Below are 22549 nucleotides of genomic sequence, written 5' to 3'. Positions count from 1 at the left end.
TCCCGGCTGTGCTATTAAAAAAATGTTCTGCCGAGGTTGCTCCAGTTCTGTCCAAACTTTACAATGAATGCCTCAACGAATCTTGTTTTCCCGACTGCTGGAAAACCGCCTCTGTGGTACCAGTCTTCAAGAATTCTGGTGAAAGAACTGACCCACTAAATTATCGCTCCATTAGCCTCCTCCCGCTTTTCGCCAAAAATATTTGAGTCCTTAGTTAATCAAGCCCTAGTCCAGCACCTAACAGCTGCTAAACTCCTGACTGACAAACTATGGATTCAGGCAAGCCCGTTCAACAGCAGATATTTTAACTGTAGTTTCTGAACGTATATACCGTTCATTGGGTAAAACAGGGGAGGGTAGAGCGGTGCCCCTTGATATATCTAAGGCTTTTGACAGGGTATGGCACGATGGTCTTCTAAGGAAAATTAGATCATATGGAATCACTGGAAGAATTCACAATGTAATTAAATCCTTCTTAAGTAATAGAAAAATCAAAGTTGTCCTCGACGGTCGTACATCCAAACAATATGACATAAATGCGGGAGTACCTCAGGGGTCTATCCTTGGACCTTTATTATACATGATATTCATAAATGACCTCCCTGATAAAATTGTTTCGGAGATGGGTATATTTGCCGATGACACCACTCTCTATAACAGATATGAGGGGAAAACAAATGAACACATATCCAAGAAAATGGCAGAAACTAGAGGATGACCTCCAATCCGTAGTGGAATGGGGGCAAAAATGGTTGGTCACATTCAATGCTGCTAAGACTAGGCTGTTTCCTTCAATAACTACAAGAAACTTTCTCTCCCACCCATAACAATTGCCATGAACACATTGCTTGAAAGTACTTCTTTTAAACTCCTCGGCCTAACGTTTACAGGGAGCATGAACGGGAATAGATACATTGAGAGCATTGCCAGGGCTGCTGCAAGGAAGGTTTTCTCCCTCTACCGTGCTAGAAAACTACTTACGCCTGACAGTATCCTATACCTCTATAAAGCAACCATTCGCCCATGTATCGAGTATTGTTGTCACATCAGGGCTGGATCATCTGCTGCTTGTCTCTCGCTCCTGGACAGGGTTCAAAAGAGAGTCGCCAACCTGATAGGTCCTGAACTGTCATCTAGGCTTCAGCCTCTGTCCCATCGACGAGATGTTGCATCCCTCTGCCTGTTCTACAAATACTTTAATGGTTAATGCTCTGACGAACTGCAAACACTTGTACCTCCCCGACGTAACTTCCCCCGACAAACCCGACAAGCTACTAAGTCTCATCCCTTTACAGTAGAGATCCCTAGGTGCAAGAAAGCCTTTTACTCCAATAGTTTCTTCCCCAGAACTGCGGGTCCTTGGAACTCCCTTCCGGGATTCCGCTTTCCCCACTGCAATGATATGCAGAAGTTCAAGTGTAATGTAAACAAACATCTTTCTACTCATCTCCCTTCATAATGACCCCGCTAATTAAGTGCCTAATAGTAGCCCCCTGCTTCAAAGTGGCACTGTGCCTTGTTTGGGGTGAAAATGGATTAAAAAAAATAAATAAATAAAAATAATACGTGTTAAATAATAGATTATAAATATAATCCAATCAGCAATATTTTTCATACGTAAAAATATCGATGTTTAAATGTTTTATTCCTACTTTTTTATGGTTGCATGTTTTACGAAAAGTGAAGAAGAATATAAAGTAAGATGTAAGAATTTACATATGTTTGAATATTATTTGTGGCGCGAATACCTGCTTCTGTCATGTAGGTGAGCTTACTGTTCAATTCCATTTTTTTAACTCCAGTTACATTCCCAAAGCATTTCGTTACATCACACATGGTCCTTCACATATTTAAGCTGATATAGCTAAGAGGAATGTATGCACAAACGATGCAAAAATAAAAGAAAATTTGCAATTTTGTTAGTGATTCACAACCACGAATTTACGAACAACGAGACGGTTCTGAGATAAATTAATGTTCTTCCCCAGTTGGTCAGAATCGCACGATAAATTTAATTCCAGCGTTGCAACAAAGTGAAAAATCGCAGAGTAAGCAAAACTCAACGAAAGATGCGGTTCCATACAGTATAAACGAAGTCTAATCAAAACTGACAAGTAGAACTGCATTAGTGAAAGTGAAACCTGCGTCATACAAAGGGCGATGGCATAAAAGCAGCGATGTTTTTTTTAGTTTGAAATTACATTTGCTAACACAACCATAATAGAAACACAGAGTGTGGCTTAAATTCGCTTATTTACTACCTAAACACGGAATAATTTCAGCTGGTGTCAGGTTTGATCTCTATCGGATTTCCAAACTTGATCCATAGCAAAATCCGATTACATTATAAAGCTTTCTATATCTTCGAGAAGAATGTAAGATATTTTCTTATCTTTTAAATGGGTAAACGTCGGCCTCCTACAAAAGATAAGATCGTAAAATTGAACGATGCGCGTTATTTATGTACTTGGCTTGAACGTTGCATTATGCTATTCCATAGTTAATGAATATTGAAATGAACATTATTATATACGTGATATACTAGTGGATATCGTGTGCGCATTTAATACATATTCTATAATTTAGTTGTTCACTTTCTTATCCATTTCCATTCAGTCCCTGATCACTTCATCTATTGTAAATAACAAATTGATTAAAAAGCTTACTGTGAGAAACAAATATATGTAACATATATTTCTAAAAATAAAGGATGTCTTCATATGACACGTTTTCAAAATCAATGTAGCCTAATTCACGTGTGATTAAGCAGTAAGTTAATGCGTAACAAATATATGCTTATTTTACTGGATTCGTGTTAGCACGTCTATTCTCTTGTGTTAACTTTTCAGAACAGTAGCTGTAAAGTTTATGGACAATGCATGTCTTCATCTAGACAGATTCAGGTTTATTTCTATGATATATATATATATATATATATATATATATATATATATATATATATATATATATATGTATATATATATATCATGTAAGAATCTGAATAATAGTAATTAATGAGATCTTATGAATTCCACTAACGATAGGCATTTTGATTAAATAATGATTCATAAGCTATCTTTTGCAACCATAGAAACGATAACCGTACAGAAGCTGGCATGATTCAATATGCAGTGCAGACCAAACAAGAAGCTAACATAACATGATGAGGTTAACGATGTTTGAAACAAACATGAAACAAACATGAAACAAACATTTTTAAGTCAAAATTTACTCATTCGTAGATTAATTCTTAGTGAATTCTATCAGCTATGTCTTTAATAAGAAACAATATATATTCTGTAAAAACGGTGCTAATTATTCTAATATTTGATTTCATTAATGGCTACCATTTGATGTTAACCGTATCTTCATGCATTTAATCTTTACATATAGCCTTGATATGTGGGAGAGTCTTCTTAAGTATTTATTTCTGTAATTTCCATGTATATTATTTTGATTGCAGAAATTCCAATCTTCACCTATTATTCTTGACCACCTACCATATTGTTTATCATTACTTGAACTACATCTTAGAGTCAACAAACTTCCTCCCAAATTTCCTTATGCGGACTGAACAACATTAAATTGTCTAAGAATCACTCCTTCTCATGTCCGTGATATCATTAAATACTTAGACAGCTCAAAGGCGTGTAGATCTGATCCCATCTCTGCTATACTAATTAAGAAATGTTCAGTCGAACTACCCCCCATACTTTCCAAGCTCAACAATAAATACCTGCTTTCCTAATAGCTGGAAGATTGTCTTTGTAGTATAAGTGTACAAGAGTTCTGGTGAAAGAGAACATACGCTCTCAATTATCGCCCGATTACTCTCCCCCATTATTCGCTAAAATCTTTGAGATCTTAATTAATCAAGCACTGGTTCACTACCTCGAAAAAGCAAATTTTCTCTCTGACAAACAGTATGGATTCAGACACGGTCGTCTACTGCAGATATTTTAACAATCATCTCTGAACGCATTTACCATGCACTGATTAAGGCGTGCAAAACCAGACTGTAGTCCTTGATATATCCAAGGCCTTTGACAAAGTATGGCATAAAAGGATGCTATTGAAAATTAAATTGTTATGTATAACTGGGCGTATACTAAATATAAGATCGTTCTTATACAATAGAAGCGCACAGGTTGTCGATGACAGACGCACATCCAAGCAGCATAACATTAATGCGGATATTCCCAGGGGTCGATCCTTGGACCATTATTACTCCTGATACTCATTAACGACCTCCCTCATAATAGTGTGCCTGAGATGGGTATATTTACTGATGATAAAACGCTCTATAATATGCATGACGGAAGAACAGAGTTATATAAATCCAAGGCAATTGCAGAATCGTTAAAAAATGGCCTCCCGACTACAGTGGATTGGGGTTGCAAACGGGTGGTAAAATTTAATGCTAGTAAAACAGCTGCTCTCCTTTAAATATTACAAGACGCATCTCCATCCGTCTATATGCATGACAAATAGCACCCTACCTGAGAATTCTACCTTAAAATCTTTCCATCTAACATTTGCAGGCAATATGAACTGTAATAAATGCAGTGAGGACATTGTAAAGGCTGCTGCAAAGAATGTAGGTTCTCTCTATCGAGCTAGAAAACTACTCATACCTGACAATGGCCTGTATATTTACAGGACTACCATTCGCCTATGCATGGAGTAGTGTTGCCACATCTGGGTTGGTGCATCTACCACAGATCTCTCTATCTTAGACAGTCCAAAAAAAGAGTTGCCAATCTAGTCGCTCCCACTTTATCAACCAAACTCCAGCCCCCTATCCCATTGCCGCAATGTAGCGGGTGCCTGTTTTAAAAAATATTTTAATGGAATATGTTCTGATGAACTTGTTTCACTTGTACCCTCTCGGCGTACATATCCCCGTAAAACCTGCTTAGCAATAAGATCTCAACTCTCCACTGTTGATGTATCTAAATGCCAGAAAGCTTTCTATTCTGATAGATTCTTCCCTCGAGCAGTTCGAATTTTGAATTCCCTCCTGCTGCATGATTCCCTGGCTGTACTAATATGCACAAATTTAATGTAACATAAACAAATATATTGTTAATCATTCCTAGACATGTCCCCAAATACAAAGTGGCGATATGCTTAGAAAGGGGTGAATAAACTAAATGATTTTTATTTTACAGGCTTTTCTTGATGTGAGTGTTTTACTTGAAGTTTCTTTATATTCTAACTTGCTTCTCTGATGTCCATTGTTTACTAAGGCCTTGTTGTAAAAACAATCTTTATGTTTATCGGAAATTAATTTGGATGAGAAGTTTGAACTAATTCTTCTGCTAATACTATAAGGGAATATGTTTAGGATGATAAGAAAGGAAGTTGGCAAGTAAGGTGGTTAGTATTCTCTTTCTTATAGTTCTTATAAGTTCTTTTGTTGAAGTTAAGTGTAACATTTTAATGTTCGTGGTAAGTTAAACATTAAGAGGTATTTTCCTGAACTCTTCTATGATAATTTTTTCATCCAATCATATTTAGGGACGTGAGCATTTTCTACAATAAAAAAGGCAATTATCTCTATATAAGCGGTTCGTGTCAACTTCAATGACGTTAGTAAGGTTATATATGATGTATAATCCAACTAAGTCTGTAATTTCTGCAGAGGCGAGATGGCCCACCGAAATATCTAAAATGCCAGCGTGATTATTAATCCATTGCACAAATGGAATAAGAATCAAGTTGGAGCTTCAGCTCATCGAGTTACAATTTGGGGTTGTCTTTCAAGCCGACTTCGAATATGTGAGGTGGATCGATACGGCCCTCACGTGAAACCACACCAAATATCATAACAGGCGCCGAAAAAATTGTTTTCATAACCCAGGACACGTCCCTGTTATACGTATCAATATATTAATGCATTTTAAGGATGGTGGTAATGGTCATATTGTAATAACTAGGATCAGTAAAAAGAATGAGTTTTACAGCGGCGGATTTCTGATCGGTGAAGATTGGAATTTGTACAAAATCAGCCGACTAGTAGATGGTCGACAACAAAAAAAAGAAAAACGGCTTTCATCAAACGAAAATGTAATCATGTCGTCTTTTTATTGTATCGTTCCACCTTGTATACGTATAAGCAATTCGAATGGTAATTTAATTGTGTGTTCTTCCTTGATAGGGGAGTACGATGTTTGCAGTTTTATCGGTTTTAAAACGTTTTTTTTTTTGTCATTGTGATTGGAATAAGTCGTGATATAATCATTATATTTTAAGTACATGTTACTATTTTACTTTGTTTTATGCTTAAACTGTATTTTCCTGACAGGAAACACTTAAGTCCTAAGTTAATGAACTGTTTCTGATATTCTGTGAGTGTGCTGTTCGTAAGTTCTATGTATTGTTGCTTGGGCTATAGTACATCATTTTTATCCCTGATTAAATTTTTGCTTTTATATTTATTTTTGATGAAGTTGTCCAGGGTAGGGATTTTCGAAGATTTTACGTTATATTTACCTAAATAGTGGTTCTGTTGTTATTTCTGAGCTATTGTTTTAATATTACTTACTAAAGGCAGTAATTGGTAAACATAAAAAGCCAGGTTATTGGTTATAATGTTACCACATGCATCATTTTGATAGGAACTGTTAGAAAGGACTTATCCTGCTTTGTAAGATTTCAAAATAGACTTCGTAGCCTCGTAGGGGATTTCCTTTTCTCTTCCCTGTAACCCCATTTTAACAGAAGAGCTGTTGCGAGTTTGTCTCAGTTTTATCGTTATTTTAATGGCAAATGATCGGCTGAGCTCTAATCTATGGTTCTCCTTCGCCAAACCTTCACAAAAACACCTGTCTAGCAGAAAACACTATCACTAATTTCCCACACTCTTTATCTGTGCATAAAACTAAACGTACATTTTATGAGGAAAGCTTATTTCTAAGAACTGCACGCCTGTGGAATTGTCTTCCGTTTTCCTGCTTTCCAGCTGACTATAATATGGTTGTCTTCAAGTCTTAACGTAAACAAGTTTTTGATGAGTCGCTCCATATAAGTAAACAAATTTACCGAATTTCTATTACTTAAGATTTCTATATTGTCCAATTTCTACTGTACACTCTTTAACACTTATCCTCGAGTTGCCTCTTGGCCTAGATAAGAGGTGATGCTTATGTAAATAATGTATCAATGATATTCTCTTGCCTTAATACACACACGTACAGTTTGCAACAAGTATGTTACATTTGGTAATTTATACATAAGTAAATACAAATAAGAATAATCGCGTTAAAAGCAGTTGTCAATGAGAATAAAATATTCGGCAAATCTCAATGAGAAGAAGAAGAAACTAATAAGCTTGCAATAGATTAAGTTATCATTTAGTATGCTACACATGCATCTATTACTATCCTGTGTAGTGGAGAGGGCAAGAAATATAGAAAACCTTTAATATTATTTGGACGAAAATCAGAGACGGAAGTATGAGTTATATTTTTCGATTTTTTTTAAATTATTTTTGAAGGAATTCTGCCTCAAACATCATATATTTGTGTAAATATGTTAAGCAGAATGTGTCCATGACCCACGCATCTTTTCAAATTAAACCTATACTTCGTCTTTAAGGTCGACTCATGTATCGTTTTCTTACTAATACTAAGCAACTGCGATTCTTTTTATAAACAAGTACATACATACGCAAGACACCCTCGACATACCCGGCAGGCAGCTAAATCCCACCCCTTCACAGTAGAGATCCGTAGATGTAAAAGATCTTTCTACCCCAGTAGTTTCTTCCCCAGAACCGCTAGACTCTGGAATTCCATTCCAGGTTCCTGCTTCCCTAACTGTACTGGCATGCAGAAGTTCAAGTGCAACGTGAACCGGCATCTTGCTGCCAAAATCCCTACATAGTGCTCCAGTAGTTGCAGCCCCTGATAGTAGCCCCCTACACCAAAGTGGCAATGTGCCTTGTTTGGGGTGAAAATGTAATTAAAAAAAAATCTTAACACATTTTCACAGCTCTGTAAAAGTAACTAGATATTAATTTAATGCATCCTTGTATGCACTTCTATTTATTATTTTTCCGTTTTTATTGTAATAATATATATATTTATGAGCACAATCATTTTTTCTGACATTCAGTTTCTTATGTAATCTTGCTGTAATGTTTATTTCGTTTACCTACGTATTATATTTCTATTTGCAGTTATTGTCTTTATTGTTTCATTATCGATTTCATGTGTCGTTTTTTTTTTTCACACAGGTTAATTCCCAGGAGAAACCGAAACGCTTCAAATGGATTCGTGATCCACGCAGTCAACAAAAAGCAGCTTATATCGATTTCGTTGCAAGAATACTCTTCCCGGTCGCTTTCTCCTTGTTCTGCATCATCTATTGGCTCGTCTATGGCGTCTTTGGCGTCTATGAAGAATGAACTGAATCATTTCTTCGTCTCTCAGCGTTTTACTTTCACACCTTTTACTGTAGTAATAACTTTCACACCTTTTACTGTAATAATTACTTATAATTACGACTTCTTTATGTCAGCTTCGTGTCCATCTTCGGCTTCTCCCCATTCTCCGTTTCTTCTCATTAACCTTATTATATTTCCTCTCATCGTCACTACTTTCTTTTGTATCTTGTTTTGTTTCTACTTTTCTATTTTAATTTTTATCACTTACTATCACTTCTATTACTAGTAATACTCTCCCCTCTCCTTACACCTTTCTTCTCTTGTGCGTTTGTTATTTAATTTTGAAGCTTTTTTATTTACACTTTAATCTTATCAACTTTGCAGTTTTTATTATTGCCCCCCTTCGTGTCCAACAAATATATTTCAACGTTATTTACGCTTGATAGCCATCGGAAATATGAATGATTAATTCTTTACTATTGATAAACGATTTATCAATGGAATACAGTGATAGTTTTCATGAAAGTGATTTCATCAATGATGTAACAACGATACTCATAAAACATTACATTTACATTTACTTTTAGCATTTTCTCCGATAGCATGGCATTGGTGTTAACGAAGACAACAAATAAACAATTAATGTTAATTCTTGGTAAATTATGTTTTATTTCATCAAAATAATTTAAAACATCAAGATGTGTGTATTTATTTGAACCATGAATAAATGAATTAATAAATCGATGACTTTTTAATGTCATAATCTGTTGCAATTATTTAACGTGAAAAATTGTTACACCAAGCTAATGAAGTTGGATCAGAATGAAGAACATATACATTAGCACGATAAGGACCACTGCCCAGGCGTTGATTGCTATATTAAGAACGTGGTGAACAATGTTAACTTCAACAGTTCATGTGCATTTTTTGGATACAACTTAAGAATATTCATATCAAACTTGGGATTTTACATTGAAATTCCAATCTAACATTATTTAAGAAAATGTTCTCTTCAACATAATTGGCTGGATAGCATTTATATCATCCTCAGCTATTATTGCATCTAGTAAGGATTGATCTACATTGAATATACACGTAACACTTACAATATATTTACGAGGAAAACACCTAATAACATTGACTAATAGAGTTAAGGTGAATTTAGATAAAAATTTAAGACCTTTTCCTATTTTTAGGAGTGCAAATTCTCTATGAGTGGTGATGGGCGAAATTAAAGATTTTATCGGAAGAACTTTAGTTTCTCCCATGCCGAAATTACTCCCCTCAAAATTTGAAAAGGTGTTGAAACTTTTCAGTTTGTGTACCTTAATTTTTCGTGCCTAATGATATCTAATATGATTGAAACGGTCTGCATATAGTAGCAAAATATGACTGTATTTACATAATTTTATATATATATATATATATATATATACATTTATGTGCATATATATATATATATTAAAGTAATGTAACGATCGTAAGAAACTCAACTGCTGCAATCATATATTTAACTTGTTATTAAACGTTTTCTATTCATATAAAAATTATGTCATTTAATTTAAGTCTTGAAATTTACTTTTAATATTTTTTTATAAAAATGATGTCATTTAATTTAAGTCTTCAAATTTACATTTAAAATTTTTTTAGAAAAATGATGCCATTTAATATAAGTCTTCAAATTTACTTGAAAAAAAATTAGAATGTTTTCTATTAAAACCCCAGAAAAATGAATTATTAATTCGATTTCAGTTTTAAACTTTGTTAAAATACAAATCGATTTATAATTTGTTCAAAACAGTTCAAATTTAGATTGTTTTCTGTGCGTATTTCAAACAGCATATTACATGCAATAGAATATGTTTGAAATAAATCAATTATTTCATTATAAATATGATTTCATTTAATGTTAATATTTGTATTGTAAATGTGTTTTACTTATCTCAGAAAAATCTTTCGAACTGAGTACAAATCGTCTGCATTTACATTATTACCTTATTATATTTGTAAATAAAGATTTTTATATAATATTAAACTACTCGTAATCTGTTGGGTCATTATATATTACAGATAGCTATTGAATAGTTAGTATACAGAATTAATGTACAAACGCGCAAAAACTGAATGCACGCAAGCAAGCGCGGAAACAAACATGGCGACCAGTGAAAATAATATAGGATTTCGGGCGCGTGAAAATATTGAATGCAAGTACACCGAAACAAACTGGCGACGAGGGAAAACAATCCGAAAGATATTGGATAATAAAGGTACTAGCATTATTTGCCTCAAATGAAATGAAAAATCTTTTATATAAAACGTGTGTAATGCGTTGAAAAAATGAAAAGAATATTAAAAGAAAAAATACAAGAATTGAATGTGCAATGTGTTGGTCTACCCTTGTTTTTATTAGTGTGTGTGTGTGTGTGTGTGTGTGTTAAAATGTAAAAATGTAATAATAAACTAATTAAGTGATATTTACCGGCGAGATTTTTTTAAAGGGGATCTTACAAAATATGAAAAGTCCCTCACAAACAAGTTTTGAATTGGTTCTACGTATTTTAAAAATGTTTAAGAACTTATTACCCATACCCCATTTCCTTTTTCTGCCCAAACATCTGCCACGAAAATGTAAAATTCCTCGGTTACATGTTTCGCTGTTATATAGTTATTATTATTATTATTAGACTATACCACTTGTGCGCGTATGTTACGTGAGTTCTTATTAGTAATAATATGAGTCTTAGTGAGAGTTCTTGTCTTATTACATATGATGTTGTATCTTAGAGAGAGAGATGTGTATGTAATGACATTTTATAACACAGACATATAATAACAATACAATTTACCTTTTTGTAGAAATCACAACACAAAGATGAGCTTTATCCAAAACACATGGTGAATTTATTTTCTGACGACCGGTCGACTTCCTCATTAAGAACTCAAAGTTTCACATTTTAGTTTCTGAAGTAACGTCTCGCTTCAGACGTCCGCCTGTCTCTGAGTTTTCTCACTCTGTCCCCCTGACTGTCTCTGACTCTCTCTGACTCTCCCCGACTCTCTCTCCCAACTAACTCCCACCTGCTATATTGAGAACTCCATGCATCCCGGCCACGTGAGCAAAATTCACGTGTCTCAACATGCGCGACTTTGCACGTTTTCGACATTGATTTCCCAATAACCTATTTTCCTTGTTTGTTTCCACAAAGGAATTTAACCTACATATCTAATTTATTTAACTCATATTTTATTATCCACATTCTTTTAACAATTGAATAGTTTATTTATTATTTATTTCATCCGAATTAACAATTTACTGGACATTCCATTTAAACCTATTGTTCTTTAAAACTTATGTCCAGGGTTAGATTTCTGCTTTCTCTTATTTCCATTTTAACTAATCTCTCTATTTTTATACTTACATGAACAGGGGACAGCCCTTATCATGTAACATCCCTCCCTTCCATATTTCACAAAAAAAAAATGTATGCATTTTTAACTTTAGTACATTTTTTTTAATTTTTTTTATTTTTACATCTACACAACCACACGGCTAGAAAGATCAGGCTAAAAAACACAAAAAAAAATCTCTTTTAGTCAGCCCTTCACGGCCGATTTCACAATTATTTTTTTTTTTTTTATAAGATCAGAACCTTTCTGATCTTTGTGGCATTTACTTTTTGGGTGTAGGGTATTCCTATAATTCACATCAGCTATTTTCCAGCCACCCATATGCCGCAGACTAGAGGTTTTCACCTTTCTCGAAATGGACGACTTCCTTCGTCTCAAAAGTGCTCTGATCTCTCTTTCCGCATGGTTAGTCTTATTAAGTATGGCTTTGTTTTTTTTTTTTATTCTATAACTATCTCATACGGGACATACCAAAGCTCATATACTTAAATCTTTGTGGTTGGCTTCAGAAGTTTAAGATATACCTTTTTTTTCTCTCATACGGATTCACTCGGATTTCCTTGCTTGGATTTTTGAAACTTCGACGATGATTTAGAAATATCACCCCTAACTTACTAACACGTTTCGCGCCCAACACCGTAATTGCGCCTAAATTCTATCTAATTGCCCGTTTTGTTTTTTGTGATTTTTCTTTTCTCTCACCAGGGCTTCCAAGATCCAGCAGATATATCCCACATTCATGCGTCTCTAAAAAAAAATACAAGGTTATATCTTTCTTACGTAATCTACGGCATATTTTTGCTTGTCTCTTACTTCATTAAGCTATATGTGATTGCCTCGGGACTACCTCTCATCGGTTTACTGGTCCCCTTAAGAATTTTCGTATTCTTTCCAACGCCTGTTTATTAACTAAGCCAAGACTTACCACTTTGCTTGGAGTCGTTACGTGCAACTAGCTTATTTTAAGCACTTAATTAACCAGGTTCGCAAATTTTTCGTATAGGGGCACATCTTGTGCTTATCAATCCCTACCAAGTCACTTTTCTTGGAGAAAAAATTTTAGGATCTCTAAAAAAAAACAACAAAACCAAATGCTAAAACAAAACATCTTTCTTACGGCGTATCACATCTAAAAACTCTCCAAATGCCCGTTTACGTAATTTTAATTCTTGTCCCCCTTCTAAAATTCTAACTGAATCTGTAAGCCAACCATACGTCTTAACTTATTTTCTACTAGATCATTTTAATCTAATGTATATTTACGGATAACTTTGAATTCTTGCTGTGAAAATCATAACATTACATACATAAGACAATTTACAATATTTGTTCAACATCATAAAAACATTTTCAAAAAAAAAATACATTAATACATTTAAACATTTTGCAACAGTTATAACTTTTTTTTTTTTAACAACAAAAAAAAAATCATCTGTAAGAAACAACAATTCAACAGTCTGTCCAAAACAATTGTCCTTTTTTTTTCAAAAACAAAATAAATGAACACGCAAAAGCCGAAAAGTTCACTATGAACACAAAATGCATTTCAAAACAATTTACACGCTGTTTCATAGAGAGTACATGCGACCTTTGAAATTCCTGTTTTGATTGACAGATTAAATTCAACAATTCGTCCAAACGATTTCATATCAAAACAATAATAATGGGTGACACAATCTCTGCCTTCGCGTGTATGTGTGTGTGTGTGTGTTTTTTTAACAGACCAATTCATTTATCAATGAATTACGCATGGTGACTTGTTTACTATTTTTTTCCATTACTACGAATTTCTTTTTACGGCATATCGGCCTTTTCTTCTTTTTCTTTTTAATATTTCTTGTATCTTTTGTTCTCTGTGTGCGTGTATGTTCAAATTTTTTTTTTTTCATCATTTTTTTTTCTTCGCATTTCTGTGATCGTGTAATTTTTTTTCTTTTTCCGTGGTATTATTTATTTATTTTTTTAATTATGTTGGACCCTTTTAAAACGTTGTGTTTCTTTTTCTTTTTCGAATTCTGTGATCGTGTAATTTTCCTTTTTCCGTGGTATTATTTATTTATTTTTTAAAATTATGTTGGACCCCTTTAAAACGTTGTGTTTCTTTTTTTCTTTTTTTTTTTTCGTGGTATCGACCCCAGGTTCGGTTTCTGCATCGCTGATGCAAAAGGTTCACGAACACCAAATTGTGTGTTGTTATATAGTTATTATTATTATTATTAGACTATACCACTTGTGCGCGTATGTTACGTGAGTTCTTATTAGTAATAATATGAGTCTTAGTGAGAGTTCTTGTCTTATTACATATGATGTTGTATCTTAGAGAGAGAGATGTGTATGTAATGACATTTTATAACACAGACATATAATAACAATACAATTTACCTTTTTGTAGAAATCACAACACAAAGATGAGCTTTATCCAAAACACATGGTGAATTTATTTTCTGACGACCGGTCGACTTCCTCATTAAGAACTCAAAGTTTCACATTTTAGTTTCTGAAGTAACATCTTGCTTCAGACGTCCGCCTGTCTCTGAGTTTTCTCACTCTGTCCCCCTGACTGTCTCTGACTCTCTCTGACTCTCCCCGACTCTCTCTCCCAACTAACTCCCACCTGCTATATTGAGAACTCCATGCATCCCGGCCACGTGAGCAAAATTCACGTGTCTCAACATGCGCGACTTTGCACGTTTTCGACATTGATTTCCCAATAACCTATTTTCCTTGTTTGTTTCCACAAAGGAATTTAACCTACATATCTAATTTATTTAACTCATATTTTATTATCCACATTCTTTTAACAATTGAATAGTTTATTTATTATTTATTTCATCCGAATTAACAATTTACTGGACATTCCATTTAAACCTATTGTTCTTTAAAACTTATGTCCAGGGTTAGATTTCTGCTTTCTCTTATTTCCATTTTAACTAATCTCTCTATTTTTATACTTACATGAACAGGGGACAGCCCTTATCATGTAACATCGCTACGTCGTTAAAATTTGGGGTCCTTTATTAAAAAAATGTATTTTATGTTATCTTTACAGGCCGTGAAAACGTATTAGCCGAAAACATAGATTTTCATGTGTAAATTGATTAAGTAGAGTTTTATTTTTACATATTTCCTTTGTTTTTTTTTTGTTTAATAACAATTGTAACTTGCAATGAAACTACAGAAAAATTAATCGTAAATATATAATTTAGGACACAGAAAAACGTACCTCTTTAAAACCAAGTTCTCTTTTTAATCACGTACAACTTGGATAAAGAAAACATTTAAAAAAAATACGTGCACATGAACAATCGGCAGATTTACAATATTTTTTTCACTTTTTAAAGGTATTTTTTTCGGATTATTGGACACTTTGCTACCAAACGCTAAAAAAATCAATGTTTAAAGTTTAAATATGGACTCAGTTTCATTTAGAGAAAAATTCGGTCTGCCGACCCGTCATTATTTATTTCATTTATTTACGACTCTTGAAACAATACTGTATCTTTAAAAGTACTTGAACGAAAGAGACAAGTATTTCGCAACGATTCAAATTTTGAAAATAGTTTTTGATCTTGAAGAAAATGACAGATATTTCCATTCTCTTTATTGCTGGTTACAAAATAAACGGAAATCTTCAAAAAAAAACATGTTAAAGCCACGCGTATGCGTAACAGTGAAAGTATGCAAACATTTTCTAATTTACGAAAATAATTTACATTTTCCTGCTAACTATTGGTTGTTGAAAATGAAGTGAAATACTTTAACGGTCCTTCTTCTAAAGACACAGGCGAAAGAAATGTTAAGTTAGTAACGGTACAAATTCAGAATATTTAATTTAAACGAAAATAACAGATGCCCTGATAGTAGCTGTGCTCCTATCAAAGGATAGCGAAATCTTTAAAGGATACTATTAAAAAAGAATCGCGAACAATTTACGCGAATTCAGTAACGATAGACATTTTCAATAATTTATCATTTTGACGAAAATAACGGGTATCCACCTCATAGTTATGACTGTACCTTAATATAAGCGACATCCTTAATTGATTCTACTTCAAAGGACACGATCGAAGAAAACGCGTAAAATTAAACGATAAAATGTTGTAACGGTAAAATTTAAAAATATATTTCTACTAGCATGGGTGGCCGGCGTTACCCCGGGTGTTTGGAGGTGTGTGTTGAGCCAAAAAAAGGTGGTAGTGTGAAGGCAGGCTCGAACCCGTAAGCGGAGGAGGAAAAGAACGGGGAAAATGTGACATCTTTGCTGTTACGACCACCGCCAAACCGGAAGTGACGTAGGTTTAAATTAAGGCTAGACAATCGAAAAGAGGGGATGACTTTCGAAAATATCGGCTAATAAAGCAACCCTTCCCTGTTGAAAAGTGACTCAATTGAGGGTGGAGAAATTAAGATGTTTAGCCAATTTTTCGGTATTTTTCGTCTGATTAGTTTAGGTTAAAACGATATTGATATTGTGAAAATCTGTCGGTTTTCTCCAACGGGTTATGCAAACATGAAACATACATACATAGTTGTAGCTCAAACTTAGACCCAAACCTATTAAAAAGCTTGCCCTATCTCTGAATAGACTTCATGTAAAATTTCAAATATTTAGACCAGAAATTGTCAAGGTAATTTGGTAGTGACCGCAGAGGTCAAATTCTTTTTTTAACTTTGACCCGTAATATGACTCCTTAGCATTTTTTTTGGTTCAAATCAAGTTATAAATTAGAAATAAGCTGGTAACTTATAGTTGTCTTAAAATAAAAGCAAAATTCTAAAGTGATTTTTCTTTAAAAGCGTCAGGTAATAGCAGTGAAAATTTCGTAACGTCAAAAGTTTGAAATCATTGACGATTTTGACGTAAATAACAGAGACCTAATCGTAGTAAAAGTTGTATCGAAAGAAAAAAAAATCTTTATATGATTCTTATAAATATCACAGGCGTAAAAAAAAATGCAAATTAATTAACAGTGAAAATTTAAAAAATGTTCAACTTTTTACAAAAGAAAACGGAGATTAACATCGTAGTTATCGCTGCGTTAAAATAAACGCGAAAAATTTAAAAGTTATTTTCTTAAAAATAGCCGATTGAAAGGAACGCGAATTTCGTAACAGTAAAAGCTAAAAAATTTTTTTTAATTTTGGTAAAAATAGCATAGGTTATAATCGTAGTTATGACCAAAGGAAAATACAAGCCTCATCTTTAAGTAATTTTTTAAAGCGTCGCAGGAAAGAAACGTGATTTTTTAGGTGAATATGTATACTTTTTCAAATTTGAAGGAAAAAAAAAACGGAGATCATCATCGTTTTTCTTAATCAAAAGTCCCGAAAACAGCAGGATGTAGTAAGTATTTGACATTTGTAAATATAGGGCAATTATACGATCACATTGTTTTTTTCTTTGTTTTTTTTTTCAAATAGAACACGAAGTAACTGACTGACAAAAGAACGAATAAAATAACGTAAAGTTTACAATATATTAAAATTTTTTAGAGTAACAAAAGAGAGAAGACGCTGTCGGTATTTCTGTTGCGATTAGGATGGAAGAAAAATTCCAAATCGAGTATTTAATTAATTAGGGGGGCGCTCGGCGTTGTGCAGTCGTACAATACGCTTAAACATGGTATTTTAATTTATGAGGATTGCGTATTTATTATCCAAACATCAATCCCATATTGGATATTTTATATTACGAGTAATCATTTGACCGGTGAACTAATTTGCCATTTTTTTTTCAATAAATAGTAATGATATTATTGCACATCAAATTCCGTCTGTGTTTATTTACAATATACAGTCAGCTGAAATTCGGGTTTGAAGAATAATGTGCTGGAGGTAACATCTGATAAATGTTTTGTTTAAAAATATGCAAACAAATAAATGATCTGCGGCAATATAAAATACCACGTTTTATATTAAATTGAATTCATTATTAAGAAAAAATAATGAAACAAAATGCAGAGGTACACCCAGCTTTGAACACTGAATAATTCGATATGTAGTCGCGATCTCTACCAGTGAGCTATATCTCCAAATGGCGATTGCTCTCTTTTATTAAGGAGAAATAATGTTCTGTGATTTAAAATCTCCGTTTGCCAGATGAGCGTAAAATATTCCCATGTATATTTAATGTTTTATCTATAAAATGAAAGTGTACTTTTACGATCGAACTTTCTGATTTTAGATACTTATGGGATGCACTTCCGTACAAAACATACCTGACAACACTACCAGACATATTAATTACTTTTGTGTGAAAATTTCAAGATATACTCAGCTGTTTCAGAACGTTTTCGGACTTTTATATAATATTTAAATTTAAACGAAAATAACAGACACCATGAAACTAGTTGTACTCCTATAAAAGAAAAGCATAAATTTAGTAGATACATCTTTTTTACATAGAGGTCACCACTTATAAAGGCCCAGAAGCCACTCGGGGATAAGGGTTAGTGTATGTACAGTAACCAATGAGATAGTATCGTAGTTATAATTAGTCTTGGAGATTTGATAAAGTGCCATTACTTAACGGGGCGGTTAATCAGGAATTTGTTTATGTTGGACTTAGAGACATCCAAGTTGAAGTCGGGAGGGAAACAGGCAAGGGGCAGACACTTCCACATGCGTGCAGTTCTAAGAAAGAAGCTTTGTTCATGGAATTTACGTTTTGATTTAGGCCGGATAAATAGTGGGGAAAATTATTGACAGTGGTTTCAACTAGTCGGGTGTTTTTCGTGAAAGATTGGCAAGGAGGGATCATAGATTGGAGCTCAGACGAGCACTTTGCATGGAAATAACGATAAAACAGAGGCAGGCTCGCAACGTCTGTCAAGGCAGGATAGGCTGTTACTTGCAGCTCCTGCCCAGATGTGGCAGCAGTACTCCATCCTAGGAAGATTTGGCTTTTATATAGATAGAGAATTGCATCATAAGTGAGATATCTTCTGGAACGGTAGAAGGATCCCACCATTTTTCCTGCGACCTTTGGCCACAGACTTGATGTATGTGTTCCATTTTAGACCAGAAGTAAAGATCAAACCCAGAAGCTTTGGATAGAGATACTCGTCCTCCAAAAATATGCGTAACAAATAAAACAATGTGAAACTAGTAAGTGGACATTTACATGATTCTGTATTATTAAAGGCCGCAAACAATTCGTCCGATCAGATACAGAACAGTGAAGACTTCTTTATAAACTATTAATATATAATAAACCAGTAAAGTCAAGCGGCATCATTGTATAAGACGTAGTTCAATTATTGCTTTAATTGAAATGAAAACGGATGTCAGTCATGCAAAATATGTGAAAACATGTGTCACAGTGAGACAGTAATAGTGTAAGCTGATTATTTAACAGCTAATTTAGTTTAAACAACTGAATCGTTAACAAATAATACATTGAAACGTTGAGCTGATGGAAGCGAAAGAGATTTTTATTGTAAACTATGTTTTCTTTTATCACCAGTTAATTAATTAGAAATATAATCCTGTGACAAACATTATGCAAGTAATTAAAAATATATATCATGAAATGTGTAATCTATCAGATGGATGCTTGCATCGTGGCATTTCAGGATTGGCAAAATAGTTTAAATATTTAATATACCAGCCAATATTTACTATTTCATAATCCACGTCATTTTAAAATGTCTCAATAATGGAGAAAGTTTAACTATTTGATAAGCTTAAATATATTTAGTTATAAAGATAGATATTAATAAATACATAATTGATTTTGACATAACTAGAAAGTACATATATAAAAAAAGAAAAACGAAGTCTAATCTAGGATTTTAAGGAAGCCAGGTTTGATCTTATATTTTAAAATGTTAGTGTTAAATTCAAAACCAAAGATATAATTTATAAAAAAATAAAATAAAATAAAATATATAAAAAAAATAAAATATATAAATAAATAAAAAATAAATGGCTAAAGTCGAGTTTTTTATTGACAATTCAGTTAAATATGCAGGGCATGGTGCTTACACCTGTCAGAACTACTATGTATATCAAGGCTAATGTCGAAACTTCCCATACTAATCCAGTGCGTGGTATATACATTTAGAGATAACAGGATAACTGCAGTTAAACGGGTATACTTTAGTTTATATTGTTGTTAGGAAAGAAGGTTATTTTCTATGACGTAATTGGGGATAATGTAGTGGACCCTTTTTTGCCAGCATATATGTAAGTTGGTACAACAGAAGACATTGTTCTAAGAGTAGCGCCAGCAAAATTTAGTAGGATATTTGTTGTAGAATTGGGAGAAATTTTTGGCAAATTTTAGCGGAGCATTTAATATCTAAGATGAGAATAGATCTCCATTCTTTTCGGGTGTCTAGGTTTCTTATGATTTTACGAAAATGAGAAAGGATGATTTCAAAATTACAGGGTAAGCTTCCGGTCAGAATAGAAAACATAGGAGGGAATGTTTGCTGGGCCCAAAGTAAACGCGATTGATCGTCACGCAAGCATGTAAATCTTATTCGTTTTCTGTACAAACAAGAGTACTCTCGTTTTTTACTACACTGAAAATTATTTTCCAGAAACTGTGAGGTCCTAGCTTTTTCGACCAGATAGGTTTTCTGGTAGTTTCGGCGTGGCATTGCTTAACTAATGCTATTTCACTCTAATAATTATTTTTCGTCTCCATATACTCTTAGTATTTGTGCTGGACTCATATCGGATAAGTATACAGCTGGAATGCTATGATTGAGAAATAGTAGCTGCGCAAGTGTAAATGAAATATTGAGGAAGGTGGAGTTGTTCTGGAAATTCTGTGTTTTTGTTTGTTTTTTACATGGAGATTACTATTTATCAAGGCACGGAAGCCACTCGGGATAAAGGTAATTGTGTGTACAGTAATCAACGGGATAATATCGTAATAATAGTTAGTATTGGAGATTTGATAAAGTGGCTTACTTAATGGGGCGATTAATCAAGAATTTGTTTATGTTGGACTTGAAGACATCCAGGTTGTAGTCAGGTGGGAAACAGGCAAACGGAAGACAATTCCACAGTCGTGCGATTCTAAGAACAAAGCTTTGTTCATGGAATGTACGTTTTGATTAAGGTAGAGATAAAGAGTGGAGAAAATTACTTACAATGCTTTAAGCTTGACAGATGTTTTTCGTGAAAGATTCGCGAATGGGGAACAGAGACTGGCGCTCGGATGAGCACTTGCCATAGAAATAACGATAAAACAAAGACATGCTCGCAACATCTCTTCTCTGGGAGGGAGGCATCTCCCACTAAGCCACGAAGTCTATTTTGTACTCTGTCAAAGCAGGATAGGCTGCTTTAACATCTCCTGCCCAGACGTGGCAGCAGTACTCCATCTTTTGACGTACTTGGCTTTTATACAGATAGAGAATTGTGTCAGTAGTGAGATATACTCTTGAGCGATAGAAGGAGCCTAAAATTTTCCCCGCGACCCGGGCAACATATTTGATGTACGTGTTCCATTCAAGGTCAGGAGTAAAGATCAAACGCAGGAACCATTAAGTCTCCCCAAGACGATAGCCATCGCTTTCAATTGATGCTAAATGGGGATTAGAGCGTTGATGATGTAAAGAGAAGCGTTTGGTTTTAGATGCATTAAAAGTAACCAGCCACCTCTTCCCCCATTGTACCACGCGCTCAAGATCAGAGGAGAGAGAATCAGAGAGAGAGCTCTGTCATTTACGACCTTTGATGCGTCGCCATAGATGGTCGTGTCATCAGCATATATGTCAAAGAATGATTTAAGTGTGTGTTTTTGGGAGATCATTGATGTAGAGCAGGAAGAGAGTTGTGCCCAGGATGGACCCCTGAGGGACTCCAGCATTAATACTATGGGCCTCTTATTTCTGCCCATCAACCACTACTCTTATGAGCTTATCAGAGAGAAATGATTTAATGATCGAGAAACATTTCCAGTTATACACTAGCTGGAAATCTTGAGAAATAAACCCTTATGCCATACCTTATCGAAAGCATTTGATATGCCAAGAGCAATTTCCCTAGAAAGGAAGCCTTTGTCGAGAGATTCATTAATCCTATGGGATATAGGCGTAAGCGAATCTGCTGTAGATCTAGCAGAACGAAACCATATTGCGTGCCACTGAGAATGTTATTGCTGCTGAGTTAGTTGGCTATTCTTTATTTAATAGGGATTCCAGCAACTTACTCATAACACACAGGAGACCTATTGGTCTGAGAGGGAGATGACTTATCACCTTAATTCTTAAATAAAAGGCATACTGACGAGGTTTTCCAGAATATTGGAAAGCACATCTACTTAAGGTAGCACTTAAACATTTTCGTAAGTATGGGAGCAAGTTCTGGTCGAAGCTTTTCAACACTATAATTGAAATGCCGTCAGAGCCAGTTGCTTTACTGGAATCAAGGTTCTTGATTAGCTTAGCGACCTCACGCACATATATTTGAATGTTGCATACTGTGTTGGCTGTTATAGGAGGAAATACGGGGAGTTCATGGTCATTGTCGCATAAGGTAGAATTATCTGCAAGTTCTTGGCAAATAGTTTGGCCGTTTCTGATGCTGAAGAGATGACCTGAGGTCCATTGATGATGATTGGGATAGAACGCACGCTTCTGTTCAGGATCCTATTTGCTATTTGCCAAAAGTGGTGCGAACAAAGCTGCTGCTCAGATACTTTGGATTTAACGGACTGAGCATATAACTCTCTTGCATTTTTTATTACTCTTTTACAGTGGTTGCTGACACTCCTAAAAGCAGCTTTAATCTCAG

General features: G+C 34.2%; 1 protein-coding gene across 2 annotated transcripts in view; it reads left to right on the top strand.

Annotated features, from left to right (window-relative positions):
* The window catches only part of LOC145252905 (glycine receptor subunit alpha-2-like), a 228663-nt gene extending 218562 nt beyond the window's left edge, over positions 1–10101 (top strand). For both annotated transcript variants that reach the window (XM_080112891.1, XM_080112890.1), the window contains one exon: positions 8240–10101. In XM_080112891.1, the coding sequence (XP_079969017.1) occupies positions 8240–8410 (171 nt within the window). In that variant the 3' untranslated portion in view covers positions 8411–10101. The remainder of the gene's footprint in view (positions 1–8239) is intronic.
* The last annotated feature ends 12448 nt before the right edge of the window (positions 10102–22549 follow it).

This window comes from Euprymna scolopes, chromosome 3, assembly GCF_053919585.1.
Source record: "Euprymna scolopes isolate OS-2025 chromosome 3, ASM5391958v1, whole genome shotgun sequence".
Lineage (NCBI taxonomy): Eukaryota > Metazoa > Mollusca > Cephalopoda > Sepiida > Sepiolidae > Euprymna > Euprymna scolopes.
Note: the sequence above shows the minus strand (reverse complement) of the source record. Positions and strands in the feature narration are given on the sequence as shown.